Source organism: Etheostoma spectabile, chromosome 12 (genome assembly GCF_008692095.1).
Source record: "Etheostoma spectabile isolate EspeVRDwgs_2016 chromosome 12, UIUC_Espe_1.0, whole genome shotgun sequence".
Taxonomy (NCBI): Eukaryota; Metazoa; Chordata; class Actinopteri; order Perciformes; family Percidae; genus Etheostoma; species Etheostoma spectabile.
The window spans coordinates 23502821-23522558 of record NC_045744.1 but is presented as its reverse complement, the minus strand read 5'-3'; the positions used below and the strand labels follow the sequence as shown (position 1 = coordinate 23522558).

Sequence of the window (19738 nt, the reverse complement as noted above, 5' to 3'; positions counted from 1 at the left end):
GAACGGCCGTTTCTTTTTAAACCCCTAGATCTGATATGGTTGGGGGCCATTTCACAAAAACCCGACATCACATTGTAACCTCAGGCATTTGCCCGCAAAGGGTACTTAGCTCTTGCCCAACGGTTTTACGCCGCTGTCGACAGACTCTTTACCCCATAAGACATGCGCAATGACAAAAAGTTTCAAAACGCGCGGAGCCGCACTACACTTAACTTTGAGTCAAGAAGGGGCCACAAATATCATCCCCGGGCCGCATTCCCCCCGGGGCCGCGATTTTGAGACCCATGATCAAAACCATAAACCCTGCCTTTGGTCCCATCCCGACTAGGCTTCTCTAAACCATCGACCTGCCTCTTGGTCCCCATCCCGACTAGGCTTCATCTAAACCATCGACCTGCCTCTTGGATCCCATCCCACTAGGCTTCATCAACCATCGACCGGCCTCTTGGATCCCATCCCGACAGGCTTTCATCTAAACCATCGACCTGCCTTTTAGAACCCCATCCCGACTAGCTTCATCTAAACCATCGCCTGCCTCTTGGATCCCATCCGACTGGGCTTCATCAAAACCATCAACCTCCCCTCTTGGATCCCATCCCGACTAGGCTTCATCTAACCATCGACCTGCCTCTTGGATCCCATCCCGACTAGCTACTTAACAAAGTTTTTAACCACTAGTCAACCTTCGCTACTGGATTAACCAATTTGTCTTTTTTAAACAGCTAGTACCACAGCACTTTAAAGTTGCTGAAACTCAACCTCTTTCTGAAAAGCCAAACCTTGATCCAGATGTTTTAGGCCAACTATAGACCTATATCTAGCCTTGATCCAGAGTTTTAGCCAACTATAAGACCTATATCCACCTTGATCAGATGTTTACCAACTATAGACCTAATCCACCTTGATCCAAGTTTAGCCAACTATAACCTATATCCAACCTTCCATTTCTCTCTAAGATCTTGAGAAAGAAAGTCGCCAAACAGCGTGCGATTTTCCCTGCATAGCACGCTTATTTTGAGGATTTCAGTCAGGATTTAGAGTTCATCATAGCACAGAGACAGCACTTGTGAAAATTACTAATGACCTCCTAATTGCATCAGACGAAGGACTTATCTCTGTACTTGTGTTATTAGATCTTAGCGCTGCATTTGATACCATTGACCATTATATCTTATTACAGAGATTGGAACATTTAATTGGCATTAAAGGGACTGCTCTAAGCTGGTTTAAGTCTTATTTATCAGATCGATCTCAGTTTGTTAATGTTAACGATGAATCCTCTGTGCATGCCAAGGTTAGTCATGGAGTCCCACAAGGATCTGTGCTCGGTCCAATCCTGTTCACTTTATATATGCTTCCTTTAGGCAATATTATCAGGAAGCACTCCATAAACTTTCATTGTTATGCTGATGATACTCAGTTATATCTGTCAATCAAGTCGGACGAAACTAATCAGTTAGCTAAACTTCAAACGTGCCTTCAGGATATTAAAACCTGGATGATCTGTAATTTTCTAATGTTAAACTCAGATAAAACTGAAGTTATTGCTCTGGGGCCCAAGCACCTCCGTGACGCATTATCCAAAGAGATAGTTACTCTGGATGGCATCACCCTGGCCTCCAGCACCACCCTGGCCTCTTGCACCACCCTGGCCTCCTGCACCGCCCTGGCCTCCAGCACCGCCCTGGCCTCCAGCATCACCCTGGCCTCCAGCACCACCCTGGCTTCCTGCATCACCCTGGCCTCCAGCACCACCATGGCCTCCAGCACCACCCTGGCCTCCTGCACCACCCTGGCTTCCTGCATCACCCTGGCCTCCAGCACCACCCTGGCCTCCTGCACCACCCTGGCCTCCTGCATCACCCTGGCCTCCTGCATCACCCTGGCCTCCAGCACCACCCTGGCCTCCTGCACCACCCTGGCTTCCTGCATCACCCTGGCCTCCAGCACCACCCTGGCTTCCTGCATCACCCTGGCCTCCTGCATCACCCTGGCCTCCAGCACCACCCTGGCCTCCAGCACCACCCTGGCCTCCAGCTCCACCCTGGCCTCCAGCTCCACCCTGGCCTCCAGCACCACCCTGGCCTCCAGCACCACTGTGAGGAATCTTGGAGTCATCTTTGATCAGAACATGTCCTTTAATTCCCACTTAAAGCAAATTTCAAGGATCGCCTTTTTTCACCTACGTAATATTGCAAAAATCAGGAATATCCTGTCTAAAAATGATGCAGAAAAACTAGTCCATGCACTTCTAGGTTGGATTACTGCAATTCTTATAATAAAAAGTCATATTATATGTCAAAAAAATAAAAAGTCATAGTATAATATGTCCAAAAAATAAAAAGTCATATTATAATATGTCAAAAAAATAAAAAGTCATAGTATAATATGTCAAAAAATTAAAAGGTAATAGTATAGTATGTCAAAAAAATAAAAAGTCATAGTATAATATGTCAAAAAATAAAAAGTAATATTATATGTCAAAAAAATAAAAAGTCATATTATATGTCAAAAAAATAAAAAGTCATATTATATGTCAAAAAAATAAAAAGTCATATTATATGTCAAAAAATATCTATTATATGTCAAAAAAAAAGTCATATTATAATATTTCAAAAAAATAAAAAGTAATATTATAATATGTCCAAAAAAAAAAAAGTCATATTATAATATGTCAAAAAAATAAAAAGTAATATTATATGTCAAAAAATAAAAAGTCATTATAATATGTCACAAAATAAAGTCATAAGTATAATATGTCAAAAAAATAAAAAGTCATATTATATATGTCCAAAAAATAAAATAGTATAATATGTCCAAAAATACAAAGTAATATTATATGTCCAAAAAATAAAAATAGTATAATATGTCCAAAAATAAAAAGTAATATTATTGTCAAAAAATAAAAGTCATATTATATGTCAAAAAATAAAAAGTCATATTATATGTCAAAAAATAAAAGTAATTATATGTCCAAAAAAATAAAAAGTAATATTATATGTCAAAAAAATAAAAGTCATATTATATGTCCAAAAATAAAAAGTCATATTATATGTCAAAAAATAAAAGTAATAGTATAATATGTCAAAAAAATAAAAGTCATATTATATGTCAAAAAAAAAATCATATTATATGTCAAAAAATAAAAAGTCATAGTATAATATGTCAAAAAAATAAAAGTCATATTATATGTCAAAAATAAAAGTCATATTATATGTCAAAAAATAAAAAAGTCATAGTATAATATGTCAAAAAATAAAAAGTCATATTATATGTCAAAAAAAAAAAGTCATATTATATGTCAAAAAAAATAAAAAGTCATAGTATATATGTCAAAAAAATAAAAAGTCATAGTATAATATGTCCCACAAAATAAAAATAGTATAATATGTCCAAAAAATAAAAGTAATATTAAATATGTCCAAAAATAAAAATAGTATAATATTCCAAAAAATAAAAGTAAATATTATATGTCAAAAAAATAAAAAGTCATTATATGTCAAAAAATAAAAAGTCATATTAATATGTCAAAAAATAAAAAGTATATTATATGTCAAAAAAATAAAAGTAATATTATATGTCAAAAAATAAAAAGTCATATTATATGTCCAAAAAATAAAAAGTCATAGTATAATATGTCAAAAAAATAAAGAGTAATAGATAATATTGTCAAAAAATAAAAAGTAATATTATCTGTCAAAAAATAAAAGTCATATTATATGTCAAAAAAATAAAAGTCATAGTATAATATGTCAAAAAATAAAAAGTCATAGTATAATATGTCCAAAAATAAAATAGTATTAATATGTCCAAAAATAAAAAGTAATATTATAATATGTCCAAAAAATAAAAATAGTATAATATGTCCCAAAAATATAAAAGTATATTATATGTCAAAAAAATAAAAAGTCATATTATATGTCAAAAATAAAAATCATATTATATGTCAAAAAATAAAAAGTAATATTATATGTCAAAAAATAAAAAGTAATATTATATGTCAAAAAATAAAAAGTCATATTATATGTCCAAAAATAAAAGTCATAGTATAATATGTCAAAAAATAAAAAGTAATAGTATAATATGTCAAAAAAATAAAAAGTCATATTATATGTCAAAAAATAAAAAGTCATATTATATGTCAAAAAAATAAAAAGTCATAGTATAATATGTCAAAAAAATAAAAAGTCATAGTATAGTATGTCAAAAAAATAAAAAGTCATAGTATAGTATGTTGAAACATGTTTTTAAAAAGTAATGAAAAAGTTAGTATAGCACGTCGAAAAAACGTCATAGTGTAGTTAGTATGTTGAACAAAGTCCTAAAAGGGGGTTAGTGTCCTGCTCAGGGACACGTATCACAGTGGGAATTGAACCTGTGTCTCCCACACCAGAGGCAAGTGCCATCACCACCCTATATTATTATTATATATATAATAAATACATATGCTATATGCTATACTCCTTTTATAGTGTTTAAAAAGTCATGTAGTATGTCAAAAAAGTGATTGTCTAGTATGTTGAAACAGGTAAAAGAGTAATTTTATTTTATTTACTATACTGTCAAATATGACTATACATACTATACTTTTACCCATTTTGAGTTTTTTGTAAGATACACAGACTTTGAAAAAACCTTTTGAAATAAAAAGTGGGAGGAGCCATTAATTTATTTCATCCTGCTTCGTTTTCTTCTTCATAGAAAAACATTTTTCATGTTAAGAAAAAGTAAAAAAAAAAGTAAAATAAAAAATCAGTGATTTCAAAGTTAATCTGTTGGTTATAATAGTAATTATTTCCTTAAAAAACACGTCAACTTCTCACACCACACACACACACACACACACACACACACACACACACACACACAACACACACCACACACACACCACACACACACACACACACCCACACACACACACACACACACACACCACACACACACCACACCACACACACACACACACCACACACACACACACACACACACACCACACCACACACACACAGAATGAACCCACAGGCCAGCCGTTCCTGTAATACTGTTTTATTATTTTTCACATTTTATTGACAGAGGTCACGTATCCGAGGCCTTTTGTAAACCGCGTCTCCACAGATCTACATCTCGCCTCTCATTGGTCGAAAACGCCGTCCGTCAGAAATAAATACGCTGCTGATTGGAAGAGAAAAGGAGAAAGTAACCGGAGGAGATCCAGGCTGGAGGAGCTCAGACGGGGTCTGGAGACGACATACGGAGGTAAAGAACCCTTTTGACCCAAGGAGGAGGGTAAAAAGAAGGATTAAAAACTATTAGGGACCCAAATCCAGGACCTGGAGTCCATCAAATATCAGCGAAATACTGAGACCGCCTTCAGGAACTTGTCTTTCTTTCAACCAAATTGCCTAAAAATAACATGGATACCATCCAATGTTCTTCAGGTAAAATTAATGATAACTTCCACTGCATTCTGGTTGATTTATTGAATTTAATAAAGAAGGCAACAAACCTCATTTATGTCAAATTATACATTCGTTTTTAGTTAAAAAGGCAGAAATTATGAATTATTTTGACTTATAGGGAAGTTTAGAGGATGTTGAGTGGATCTCAGATGGGTAGATGTCAAAGTTTAGTCCCCATACTGTTTGGAAACCATTAAAAAATAAGAACTCAAATGCTTTAAGATTAAATAAAACGCCCAAAATGAAAGTAATCAATGTTACCTGAAGAACGTAAGGAATCATCCGTGTTATTTTTGGGCAATTTGGTTGAAAGAAATCTAATATTTCATCTAACGTTTTACAGCGGCTTGTTATGACATGACCTTAAATTATTAAAAGTTATCAGGAACTCAACGTTTCATCCTCTTATCCCTGATTTCCACCAAATGCGGAACAGCTGAAGTCACGAGGACCCGCGAGATCTCGCGAATTCACGCGTGATCTAACGGGATGTAGTCTCTAGAAACAGAACCCCAAAACCTCCGTGGATCTCAGGCACGTCTCCGCCCATTATGACGTTTATAAGGTGTAGCGCAGGGAGATGTGATCCGCCCTGAGCACGGTGGGTTTTATTTTGAAAATTCACCGGATGTTTTATTTTGTTTCTGTGCTCGACTTCCTGTCCCGCACCATCTGAGGCAAACTGAAAGACTGAAAGGGGGACCACAGGTCCAGAGAAACGGGGTATGGGTGGATGACCAGCCTCCCGCTGCTCCGCTAACACTACACGGACCAACACTGCAGTTAGTTTTCTACTTGTTGTCTTTACATGAAAAAGGAACGTGGTCTACTCTAGTCTACGGTCTCTACTGCGTTGGGTACTGAAACCATGCGTCAGGGTTCTTCTGGGTCCCTCAGACCTTTATTTTTGACTGACAGCTTATGTACGATTATGACCCTCTCCCCTCCCCCCCCCCCCCCTACATTTGTCATCTTAAATTCACCTAGATTACACAAAAAGACACACAACGTGAGCTCGACACTTTCTCTGTAGGACGCGCATCACATTTTAGAAAAAGCTAGTTCCACTGTGGTCTCGAAACCCGTCAAAACCACGTTGGGTTCCTCACGTTAGAATCGTTTGAAAGTGCTCATATTCGGCTCATTTTCAGGTTCATCGTTGTATTTAGAGGTTGAACCAGAATAGGTTTCCATGGTTTCATTTTCAAAAAAACACCAGATATTTGTTCTACACATTGCTGCCGCTCCTCTTTTCACCCGGTGTGTTGAGCTCTCTGTTTTAGCTACAGAGTGAGACATCTCACTTCTGTTCCATCTTTATTGGGAGTCGCACATGGGCAATAGCTAGGTAAGGACTACTAGCCAGTCAGAAGCAGAGTATGAGGGCCCTGACGGTACCTAGGTAAGGACTACTAGCCAGTCAGAAGCAGAGTATGAGGGTCCTGACGGTACCTAGGTAAGGACTACTAGCCAGTCAGAAGCAGAGTATGAGGGTCCTGACAGTACCTAGGTAAGGACTACTAGCCAGTCAGGAGCAGAGTATGAGGGCCCTGACAGTACCTAGGTAAGGACTACTAGCCAGTCAGAAGCAGAGTATGAGGGCCCTGACAGTACCTAGGTAAGGACTACTAGCCAGTCAGAAGCAGAGTATGAGGGCCCGACAGTACCTAGGTAAGGACTACTAGCCAGTCAGGAGCAGAGTATGAGGGCCCTGACAGTACCTAGGTAAGGACTACTAGCCAGTCAGAAGCAGAGTATGAGGGTCCTGACAGTACCTAGGTAAGGACTACTAGCCAGTCAGGAGCAGAGTATGAGGGTCCTGACAGTACCTAGGTAAGGACTACTAGCCAGTCAGAAGCAGAGTATGAGGGTCCTGACAGTACCTAGGTAAGGACTACTAGCCAGTCAGAAGCAGAGTATGAGGACCTGACAGTACCTAGGTAAGGACTACTAGCCAGTCAGAAGCAGAGTATGAGGGTCCTGACAGTACCTAGGTAAGGACCACTAGCCAGTCAGGAGCAGAGTATGAGGGCCCTGACAGTACCTAGGTAAGGATGTAAAGTCCGTTTTGGGGGGGGGACTTTGGGCTTTTTCCACTTTGTATAACGTGTACAAAAAAATATATATAACACAATAAAGGATAAAAGCATAATATGAGCACTTAACATTTGAGACTTTAACTCTCTGACCCTCACAAAGATGGAAAGAAAAACATCACATCTTCTACAGACAATACAAATGTAGCTTGTTAATGTATGTCTCACTTCTCCCTCGCTCTACCACACACCACACACACCACACACACACAACACACACACACACACACACACACACACACACACACACACACACACACACACCACACACACACACACACCACACCCCACACACCACACACACACACACAACACGTATAAACTTCAGGCCACTTACGTAGGCTACCCCAAAGCTCTGCGTGGAGCCTCTGCAGATCCATAAATCAGACTTCATGACGGCAGGGAAAACCCTCAATTGTAATATTTAGCATTTATAACCCACTATAATGTAGTTGTAAGCACAATGTTGTGTTTATTAATTTATTTGGCAACTATAACTCCTCTAATCCTCAAATCTATATTGGTAACAAATGTGAACTGGAACTGCGAGCAGCTATGTCGGGGTCCAAGATTTCCCGTTAACATAGATTGAGTAAAAGGGGACCAAAGTGGACTTTAGCGCCCCCTAATGGCCGATCTTCACCACATTTGGTCCAGATTCTCAGAGCTTTACATTTTATGCTGATGCTATTCATTGTGGAAGATATATTGCAAATGCAAATTTCCCCATTTAAATGCCATGAGTTATTTGCCAAAACACATAAAACGTTGATCATAGCGCCCCCTAAGGGCAGATCTTCGCCGAATCTGGTTCCAGAGCATCGTGGGGGCCATGGTGACCAATTATCTCCAGTTTGTTGTTTTGCTGATAGCATTTCATTTGTTCGACATGTGATAAAGTTCGTGTTTGATAGCTAGCTGGGTGAATTTGCTTGGTCGTCAGATGCGCATACTTTTAACTTTTTAAAGTTCTTTTGATACTTTTTTGGTCAGGTCCATCTGGAGACGCAATGCGCCGAGTTTGATGCAGATCGGTCGCACGGTCTAGAAGGATCTCGGCAAAGTAGGTTTTCAATAAATCACGATTTTTCATTCATAAGAGTCTAGGTGGAGATGGGCGTGGCCTATATCAGGAGACTCGGCTGGATCCAGAGAACATGATGTGGTTTTTTTGGGAGTTAAAGGGCAAAATGTGGGGGTTGTCTGCTATAGCACCCCCCCCCCCCCCCCCCCCTGAAAGTTACCCCCCTGTACGCTGTAGTGCGGCAGTTTGACTTTTAACAAAAAAACTAAAATCTTAGCAAAAACAAAAGGGTTCCACAGCCCTGCTGTGTGAATTCTGCGGTTCCTACAGGAGTACTACTGGAGCAGAATCGACTTTCTTAAAACCAGATCAAGCGATCTTACAAGGATTTCCGAAATGTAGTGTGTCAGCATCTGAGCGGCGGAGGTTTTTCCAGAGCTGAAAGGATTTATCTATTAATCAACGGCCAAAACATCGCTGGTTCCTGCTTCCTCATGTCAAGGTCTTTCTGGCTTTTCTCTTCTGTGATTGTAAATTTAATATTTGCCTTCCCGTCTCTACATGCTGCTCCGTGTCCCTCCAGCAGAGGACAGCAACACACCAGGACTGCACTGCACCATGTTTTAACATGTAACACAGGACGGTGTCTTCAGTGACATCTGAGGGTTTGGGGTAAGAGGGGCAGATTCCACAGCTGTAAGCTCTTTAGGAAATAGGTGGATTATTAGGACTGATACTGTTTTAAGATGTTGAAAGAAATGCATTCTGTTTACGTTACTCCAGTTCTTACAGGTCAGAAATGTCTTGGACTAACACTTTAAAATGTCACATGGTATATATATATATATATATATATTTTTTTTTTAAGAGAAGTCATCATTGTCCAACCACCGTGGAGGCAGATTCTCTTTTATTCTCATGACTAACTGATTATCTAACTGTGAAACTGAACCATTGGTGAATACCTAATCTTTGAAAATTTAAATACAAACATGAAATTCCTCATTTGGGGAATTGTGATGTGCGACGGGCATTTTTTCTTCTTCTTTTTGACTGTTTCTCTGTGGATTAGTTGATTCACAGATTTAAATCTCGACAGCAAACAGCAGCTTTTCTTTTCTTTTTTACTTTTCCAGGGATTTCTGCTAAATGTCTCAACTTCTCACGACCTGGAAACTGTTGCTGATCTCTTGTACTGCTACGCTGTAACATGCCAACTGTCTGTCTGTCTGTCTGTCTGTCTGTCTGTCTGTCTGTCTGTCTGTCTGTCTGTCTGTCTGTCTGTCTGATATGTGGCAAAGAGAACTGCAAATCCTATTCAGCCATTACCCATAAATCAGTGGGACTTAAGAACCAACCATCTCAGAACTTAACCAGCAGCTTTTATCTCCGGAGCTGAGGAAGAGCGGACGACTAAACTACGACCTCTGCGCGACGGTCGACTACTCGTCTCGTCCGCGTGTTCAGTAGAAAACGTCGGGGTTGCCGTTGGTGACTAATTGGCTGCATCTTCCTGCTAAAGAGTCAGAAACACCGTGTGTTTGCCAGTCCAGTCTCAGAAGAACGTCTTGGAGCATGTTGCATTTCTTCCGTGTGAAGGATCCCCGGTGACTCTTCCGTGGTCAGGAGGAAAAGTGCCGATCCTGGTCTTTTCAGGTTAACCCACTTATCACGGTGCCAAGAAGGTGGGGGGGGGGGTAACGGTTGGATGTATGGACGCATTGTATGGAGCTGGCGAAAGCCAAACAATCTGACTTCCAGCGGTAATACACTGTCATTGTGTCAGGGGGGAGCAACAAAAGGCCTTGCATCGCACAGGAATGCATTCGGTGGGTGCCAAGCGGCTTAGCCCAGTGACCTGTTGTCCAGTTGGGTTCTTTTCAAATGTTTTTAACCCTAAAAAAGACAAAAAAACAAAAAGGACACTAACCATTGTTTATCACATAGCACCATGCCATCGGTTTCCAGGTCTTAACACTTAAGTGAAGTGTTATCACATTTCCGTAGTTTTTTTTTTTTTTTTTTTTTTGTTCCATTAGAGCGCTGATATGCAGTATCAGGAAAACTAAAAAACTAGAAAAAATCACTTGCATGACAGTGAAGAAATATTTAAAAAAAAGCACAAATAAAGAAGAAGAAGAAGAAGCACACAGACGTGATGTGAGAGGGATCGGCGAGGCTGAGGAACCTGTTCAGGTGACATTTGTCTGAGGGACGTCCAGTGTATTTACATTGAGGACAGTGGTGACAGAAGGCACGTATTGCCAGGGGAGGGGGGGGGGGTTTAAGTTTTTTTTTTTTTTACATAAACTCTCCTCCATCCAAGCCTTTGTCGGCCTGCTGACAGATCACCCACCAAGTAGATTCTTCGTGGTTTGGTTTCCCACATTATTGATGTTATTTTTGAGCCACAGAGGCCGGTGATGCAGGCAGAACTTAAAAAGGCAGTGTAAAATAAAAAATAAAAAATGCTGTAAAATAGTAGTCCTGTCTAACGAGAGTGATGAGATGAGAGCAGGACTTCCACGTGATGACTGGTGCCTTCATCAGTGGCTAGAAAGCAGCTGAGACCTGCCTCTCCGCCCCCCCCACCCCCCCACCCCACCTCCTGGAGCTCAGACCCGGACTGGAACGTGTTCCAGCGAACGGGCCGGCGCGGGGGCGGGCGGCGCGGCAGGTGGCGGAGCCGCCGCCGCCGCCGCAGGGGGCGGAGTCACCGCTTTCAGTTCGTCCCCGGGGCAACTCTGGGTGCTGACGCCGCGGTTGAGGGGGCCGGCGCGCAGCGGCCCGTTGGCGTGCAGGGCGCCGGGGTCGGTGCGGGGGATGTTGACGGGGCAGGAGCGGGTGCGGGCGTGGCCCTTGTGGCCGCCCGGGTGGCACACGAGGCTGCCCACGGTGTCGACGGGCGACAGGTGGCGCTTCAGCCAGCGCTCCACCCGCTCCTCCTTGTACTTGATGGAGTACCAGGTGAGGAAGATGAAGAGGAAGCCGAAGAACTTGAGGCTGGCGGCGAGGCCGAAGTAGACGAAGCGCAGGGAGGTGACGTCGTACTCCCAGCAGGAGCCGTGGACGCCGCAGTCCTGCTGCCACAACATGCAGGTGGTGTCGATGACGGCGCCGAAGTAAATGGGGGTCGGGATGTAGGCTGAGGGGAGGAGAGAGGGGAAAGAAGGGGGAGGAAAGGAAGAGAGACGACATGGTGGATGGAGGAAGACGAGGAGTGAAGGATGAAGAAACAAAAGAAGTTAAAGTATCAAATGAAAGTCGACGAAGAAGAGAGTGAAAGGAAAGAGAAGTGAGGAGAACAGTTCCAAAAAATACAGAAAGGCATGGGGGGGGGGGGGAAGGGGAAGAGAGATAAAACGTGGGGGAGATGAGAAGAGACAAGAGGGACAGAAAGAGAGAAATTAGCAAACTTGTGAGAACACAAATAACAACAGAAGAAGAAAATCTAAACTGTAAATCTGAATCCGGTTTGTTTTATTTCAGTTATAGAGCATCACTCTTTAGTAAAGCTGTTGGACTTGCGAGAAACATTAAAAAAAAGAAAGGTGAGCTATCCCATCCTGAGGCAGAAAAACGCTGTTTACTGCAATTCTCATTAAAGAAAACATCTTTTATTTCCCCTACACTTCCTGGTTAATGCACCCGTCTTTTAAACCTCGCACCACTCACTTAGACTACACTTGTTTTCGATATCATAATATTGTCTGGATTGGTTGAGTGAGGTTGTATCATGTGCTGTATTATTCTTTATTATATTTAGTTTGTTAGTACTTTTTGCATTGTTAGTCAGTTTTGTTTGTGAATTTATATATGATATATTTGTGAGTCATTTTGGTTGTATTTATTGTCTTTTGGATGTATTGTTTGGACCCCGGGAAGACTAGCTGTCGTCTCGGCGTCAGCTAATGGGGATCCTTTAAAATAAAAAAATAACACCCCCCCCCCCCCCCCCCGGTTTGTGTTTCTTCTCTGACTGATTCATGCTGACAGCGGCTCTCTGAACATCCCACGTGTCAAATCCAATTTACTTCCTTCTCCTTATTCAGGAGAATCTGCCCACCAGTCAGCAGTAGCAGATGTGCAGCGCGTTTACGACCAATGCATCAAGCTGACGCTCTCCTCCTCGTCTGTGCTGCTGCACCGATACAGACAGAGCGCCGCACATCCAACTCTGGAAGCCCCGCCCACCGGAGGGGAAACCATCCACAGGCTCAAACACTAACAAAATGCCTGAAGTAGTAGTATTATTAGTAGTAGTAGTAGTAGTAGTAGTAGTAGTAGTAGTAGTGGTAGTAGTAGTAGTAGACGTAGTAGTAGAAGTAGTAGTAGACGTAGTAGTAGAAGTAGTAGTAGACGAAGTAGTAGTAGTAGTAGTAGTAGACGTAGTAGTAGTAGTAGAAGTAGTAGTAGCAGAAGCAGTAGAAGTAGTAGTAGTGGTAGTAGTAGTAGACGTAGTAGTATTACAAGTAGTAGTAGTAGAAGTAGTAGTAGTAGAAGTAGTAGTAGTAGTAGACGTAGTAGTATTAGAAGTAGTAGTAGTAGAAGTAGTAGTAGTAGAAGTAGTAGTAGTGGTAGTAGTAGTAGTAGACGTAGTAGTATTAGAAGTAGTAGTAGTAGAAGCAGTAGAAGTAGTAGTAGTGAGCCACACTCAATACTTTTTGGTCCACATGGGGACTTGAACCAGTGACCCTTCCGGTTCCCAACCCAAGTCCCTATGGACTGAGCTACTACCACCCTAATTCCTCACACCTGGGTCCACTTTTGTCTCCCTAAAAGCTCAGTTTTTCGGTTTGGCCTCTTATAAAGGAAAGTTATGGGTTTTTTACCCCTTTGGTAGTGCAACGTTTTCTAGAAGACGTAACTGATGACGAGGCACCTTCACTGTTTCCCTCTGGTGGGGGCGGGACTTAACTGCACTCCGTCTTCATTCAGATTTTTAAAAGACTCCTCAGGTAACACTGCTGATATTCTTCTTTCCCATTTAATGTCATGTCAAAAACAAACCAGGTAAAAATATTAAGAACTAAAATCTTCTGCCACCATAAAAATAAATAAATAAATAAATAGAGGAAGGAGTCTAATTTTTCCCCTGTGGTTTTCTTTACTCACCGAGAGTCCTGAGGAGAACGAACTGCATCCCCAGAGCGAACGGCCTCTCCTGCTCTGCTACAGACCTGCACAACGCACACAAGTCCCATCGCTTAGTTCAAATGCTTAAACCACTTCACCTGGTCCTAGGACTCTTATTCAACATGTAAATCCACTATGAAGGAAGAAAGAACATGGGTATTGTTTGGAGTTTTACCGATACTACTAAAACGATACTTTTAAAAACATGTCTTATGTATGCAGATATATATATTTTTAAAAAGGAGCACAAAAAGACGTCGGCGACATTAAAGAATGGCTTGTTAATTGCTAAGGCCATATGGTCAAAATGTGATTATTTATTAAAAATGATACATAAAAACTTAAATGACTTATTTCACCAGTAAACTCCTGTTAAATGACAAAAACAACCATTGGATGTATCTGAAGACTTTTATATAGACCTTAGTGGTCCCTAATACTGTATCTGAAGACTTTTATATAGACCTTAGTGGTCCCTAATACTGTATCTGAAGACTTTTATATAGACCTTAGTGGTCCCTAATACTGTATCTGAAGACTTTTATATAGACCTTAGTGGTCCCTAATACTGTATCTGAAGACTTTTATATAGACCTTAGTGGTCCCTAATACTGTATCTGAACACTTTTATATAGACCTTAGTGGTCCCTAATACTGTATCTGAAGACTTTTATATAGACCTTAGTGGTCCCTAATACTGTATCTGAAGTCTCTTTTATATAGACCTTAGTGGTCCCCTAATACTGTATCTGAAGTCTCTTTTATATAGTCCTTAGTGGTCCCTAATACTGTATCTGAAGTCTCTTTTATATAGACCTTAGTGGTCCCTAATACTGTATCTGAAGTCTCTTTTATATAGACCTTAGTGGTCCCCTAATACTGTATCTGAAGTCTCTTTTATATAGACCTTAGTGGTCCCCTAATACTGTATCTGAAGTCTTTTATATAGACCTTAGTGGTCCCTAATACTGTATCTGAAGTCTCTTTTATATAGACCTTAGTGGTCCCCTAATACTGTATCTGAAGTCTCTTTTATATAGACCTTAGTGGTCCCTAATACTGTATCTGAAGTCTCTTTATATAGACCTTAGTGGTCCCCTAATACTGTATCTGAAGTCTCTTTTATATAGACCTTAGTGGTCCCTAATACTGTATCTGAAGTCTCTTTATATAGACCTTAGTGGTCCCCTAATACTGTATCTGAAGTCTCTTTTATATAGACCTTAGTGGTCCCCTAATACTGTATCTGAAGTCTCTTTTATATAGACCTTAGTGGTCCCCTAATACTGTATCTGAAGTCTCTTTTATATAGACCTTAGTGGTCCCCTAATACTGTATCTGAAGTCTCTTTTATATAGACCTTAGTGGTCCCCTAATACTGTATCTGAAGTCTCTTTTATATAGACCTTAGTGGTCCCCTAATACTGTATCTGAAGTCTCTTTTATATAGACCTTAGTGGTCCCTAATACTGTATCTGGTACTGTACTGTAGGTCTGGACCACACTAATTCCCCCAAGAGCAAGCTGACAGGTGTTAATGGTGCGTTCAATTGCACATCGTATACCCACAGTGCATTCAATCTTGTTGTAAAGTCTCCTTTCTGCTACCTAGTGGTTCTTCTTTTAGTAGTTTAACAGTAATTGAGGGGTGAACAAATTATGGCTATTACATTTTATTAATCATTTACATTTGACCATATCACCTTAGCGATAAACAAGCTGTTCTTTAATGTCTCCAATTGTTGTTTTGTGCTATTCTGTTGTTGTTTTTTTTAAACAATCGCTTCAGCCAATGACAGCCAACCCTTAGTTACCAATGTAAGACACACAGACAAAGAGAAAGACAGACAGAGACAAAGAGAGACAGACAGACAGACAGAGACAGACGGACAGACAAACAAAGAGAAAGCCAGACAGAGAAAGACAGACAGACAGAGACAGACAGACAGACAGAGAAAGACAGACAGACAGACAGAGAAAGACAGACAGAGAAAGACAGACAGAGACAGACGGACAGACAGACAGACAGAGAAAGACAGACAGACAGACAGACAGACAGACAGACAAACAAAGAGAAAGCCAGACAGAGAAAGACAGACAGACAGAGACAGACAGACAGACAGAGAAAGACAGACAGACAGACAGACAGAGAAAGACAGACAGAGAAAGACAGACAGAGACAGACGGACAGACAGACAGAGAAAGACAGACAGACAGAGACAGACGGACAGAGAGACGGACTGACAAACAAAGTGAAAGCCAGACAGAGAAAGACAGACGGACAGAGAAAGACAGGCAGACAGACAGACAGACAAAGACAGACAGACAAAGACAGACAGACAGACAGAGACAGACGAACAGAGAGACGGACAGACAAACAAAGTGAAAGCCAGACAGAGAAAGACAGACGGACAGACAGAGAAAGACAGACAGACAGACAGACACAGACAGACAGAGAAAGACAGACGGACAGACACAGACAGACAGAGAAAGACAGACGGACAGACAGAGAAAGACAGACAGACAGAGAAAGACAGACAGAGAGACAGACAGACAGAGAAAGACAGAGAAAGACAGAGACAGACGGACAGACAGACAGACAAAGTTGGAAGACAGACAGACAAAGTAAGTACATTTCGTTGCTTGGGCGACTGTATTTCAGGAGGAGATACCTGAGGGTGACGATGATGGCGGAGGGCTGGGCGCAGGCCGTGATGAGCGTGACGATGAAGAGGAAGATGAGGAAGGGGATGAGGGTGTTGCACGTGCGGTCGCACTTCCCCGACACGGCGTAGCCGTTCTCGTTCAGGTAGGTCTTGACGATGACGAGCTGGAGCTGGTTGCCGCCCTGGCCGCTTGACGACGGCGTGATGACCTGCCGGCTCTGGACGCAGGCGCAGTCCGAGTAGTTACGGACCTGGAGGGGGGCGAGATATAGACCTCTCAGATATAGACCTCTCAGATATAGACCTCTCAAATATAGACCTCTTAGACCTGGAGGGTAGCGAGATATAGACCTCTCAGATATAGACCTCTCAGATATAGACCTCTTAGACCTGGAGGGTAGCGAGATATAGACCTCTCAGATATAGACCTCTTAGACCTGGAGGGTAGCAAGATATAGACCTCTCAGATATAGACCTCTTAGACCTGGAGGATAGCGAGATATAGACCTCTCAGATATAGACCTCTCAGATATAGACCTCTTAGACCTGGAGGGTAGCGAGATATAGACCTCTCAGATATAGACCTCTTAGACCTGGAGGGTAGCGAGATATAGACCTCTCAGATATAGACCTCTTAGACCTGGAGGATAGCGAGATATAGACCTCTCAGATATAGACCTCTCAGATATAGACCTCTTAGACCTGGAGGGTAGCGAGATATAGACCTCTCAGATATAGACCTCTTAGACCTGGAGGGTAGCGAGATATAGACCTCTCAGATATAGACCTCTTAGACCTGGAGGATAGCGAGATATAGACCTCTCAGATATAGACCTCTCAGATATAGACCTCTTAGACCTGGAGGGTAGCGAGATATAGACCTCTCAGATATAGACCTCTTAGACCTGGAGGGTAGCGAGATATAGACCTCTCAGATATAGACCTCTCAGATATAGACCTCTTAGACCTGGAGGGTAGCGAGATATACGTCCTTTAGGTTTAGGGCCACAATACATTTCTGATCTGATACTACACTGACCCCCCCCCCTCCCCCCCCTCCCCCAGACCTCTCAGGTGGTCTGTGACAGGTCTACTACTACACTATGACCCCCCCAGACCTCTCAGGTCATCTGGGACAGGTCTGCTACTACACTATGACCCCCCCCAGACCTCTCAGGTCATCTGGGACAGGTCTGCTACTACACTATGACCCCCCCCAGACCTCTCAGGTCATCTGGGACAGGTCTGCTACTACACTATGACCCCCCAGACCTCTCAGGTCATCTGGGACAGGTCTGCTACTACACTATGACCCCCCCAGACCTCTCAGGTCATCTGGGACAGGTCTACTACTACACTATGAACCCCCCCAGACCTCTCAGGTGGTCTGGGACAGGTTTGCTTTCTGTCCCCAGAGTCAGAACCAAACAGGGGGGGCAGGGTTCAGTTTCTGTGCTCCTCATATCTGGAATAAACTCCCAGAAACCTGTAGATCCGCTGCTACTCTGTTTTTTAAATCCAGGCTGAAGACCTTTCTTTAAATGACTGCTCATTTCTTTAATGTTTAATTTCTTATGCTGCACTGTAACTTTTATTCTTGTGTTTTATCTGTTTTTATTTCTTGTGTTTCTTAACTGATTTTGTGTAAAGCACTTTGAATTGCCCTGTTGCTGAAATGGCTCTACAGATAAAGCTGCCTTGCCTATGTACAGAGTTTTAGGCACTTTAAGATCCATCATCAAGAATACTGCGAGTCTCACAGGAAAACACAATCCTTCAACCCTCCTTTTCTCCCCTTTTTCACAGTTCTTAGATAAGCAAAGAAACATTAAATGGTTAATAGCTTGATATTCTTTTTGAATGTTTTTTTGCACTCAACCCTCGTGTTGTCTTCCTGTTAAAATTGAAAATCAACAAATTTATTGACGGTTTTTATCAATGTTTTTAACTTTTTCTTACATTTTTGTTACCTTTTTTTCCAATGTTTCCAAACTTTTTTGACGTTTTCAACACTACGTAACACTAACTTATTACCTTTAGTTTTACAGTTATTTTTGGCATTTATGGTCAATAAACCTCATTTATAGGAAATTATCCCTACAGTTTGAGTTAGAAAAGCAGAAATTAGGAATTATTGAGACTAAAATTAAAGGAATGGATGTTGATGATAATCACAGACTGGAATATTTCAACTTTTACTCAATACTATTTCAAAAACACTTCCTTTTGTTTTGTTCAAATGCTATAAAATTGAATAAGACGCCCCGAAATTAATGAAAGTAGAGATGTGTACTTGGCAAAGAGCGTTGTGTGGAGCCAATCATGTTACTTTGGGTAGTTACAAAGAACACTGATATAGGAAAACAGGTCAATTTGACCCGAGGACAACATGAGCGTTAAATCATAGATGTACAACGCCGTTAGCTTGTCCAGGTTGTCCCCTCTCCCGTCCTCTCACCCCGGAGCTGTCGTTGGCCACGCTGTTGCAGCCGGCCAGGCAGGGGTTAAAGTACGTGATGCCATCGGAGCCGCAGACGGGGGCGTACTCGTGGATTTTACAGCCGCAGTTCACGTTACAACCTCCGGTCAGGTTCCTCTGGGTCATGGTGAGAGTCGGTCTAAAAGAGAGAAAAACACACAGTCGCTCTTAAGGTTCGGCAAAAAGAGGGATGTGGAAACAAGACCGAAAGACAAGGGACAAACAGGAAGAGAGACACAATGGACGAGAGATTAGAGGGTACAAAGAGATTTCTGAGGGACGAGAGGGGAAAAAAGATCAAGATGTAATAGGAAAACCAAAGAGGATGACAAAACGTCAAAGAAACCGAGCTGAAGATGAGGGCAAGAAGGACAGACAGACAGACAGAGAGACAGAGAGAAAGGCAGCCAGAGACAAACGGACAGAGATAGACACACAGACAAAGAGAAAGGCAGACAGACAGACAGAGAGACAGAGAGAAAGGCAGCCAGAGACAAACGGACAGAGATAGACACACAGACAAAGAGAAAGACAGACAGAGAAAGACAGACAGAGATAAAGAGAAAAAGGCAGACATACAGACAGTGAGAAAGACAGAGACAGACGGAAAGAGAGACTGACAGACAGACAGACATACAGAGATACAGAGAGAAAGGCAGCCAGAGACAAACGGACAGACAAACAGACAGACAAAGAGAAAGGCAGACAGAGATAAAGAGAAAAAGGCAGACATACAGACAGTGAGAAAGACAGACGGAAAGACAACCCGACCCACTTCCGGGTTAGGCCACGCCCAGTACGAGTACAGATACAGATAATTCACGTGGTAAACAGATACAGCTACAGATACAGATGATGCTGTACTCGCTCATCCATAG

General features: G+C 41.6%; 1 protein-coding gene across 2 annotated transcripts in view; it reads right to left on the bottom strand.

Moving 5' to 3' along the window:
• LOC116698872 (solute carrier organic anion transporter family member 5A1) overlaps positions 1-19738 on the bottom strand; it is a 65114-nt gene that overhangs the window by 14499 nt on the left and 30877 nt on the right. For both annotated transcript variants that reach the window (XM_032531094.1, XM_032531095.1), the window contains 5 exons: positions 18840-18999; positions 16388-16632; positions 13695-13759; positions 10811-11724; positions 204-207 (listed from right to left, as the gene is read on the bottom strand). In XM_032531094.1, the coding sequence (XP_032386985.1) occupies positions 11195-11724; positions 13695-13759; positions 16388-16632; positions 18840-18999 (1000 nt within the window). In that variant the 3' untranslated portion in view covers positions 204-207; positions 10811-11194. The remainder of the gene's footprint in view (positions 1-203; positions 208-10810; positions 11725-13694; positions 13760-16387; positions 16633-18839; positions 19000-19738) is intronic.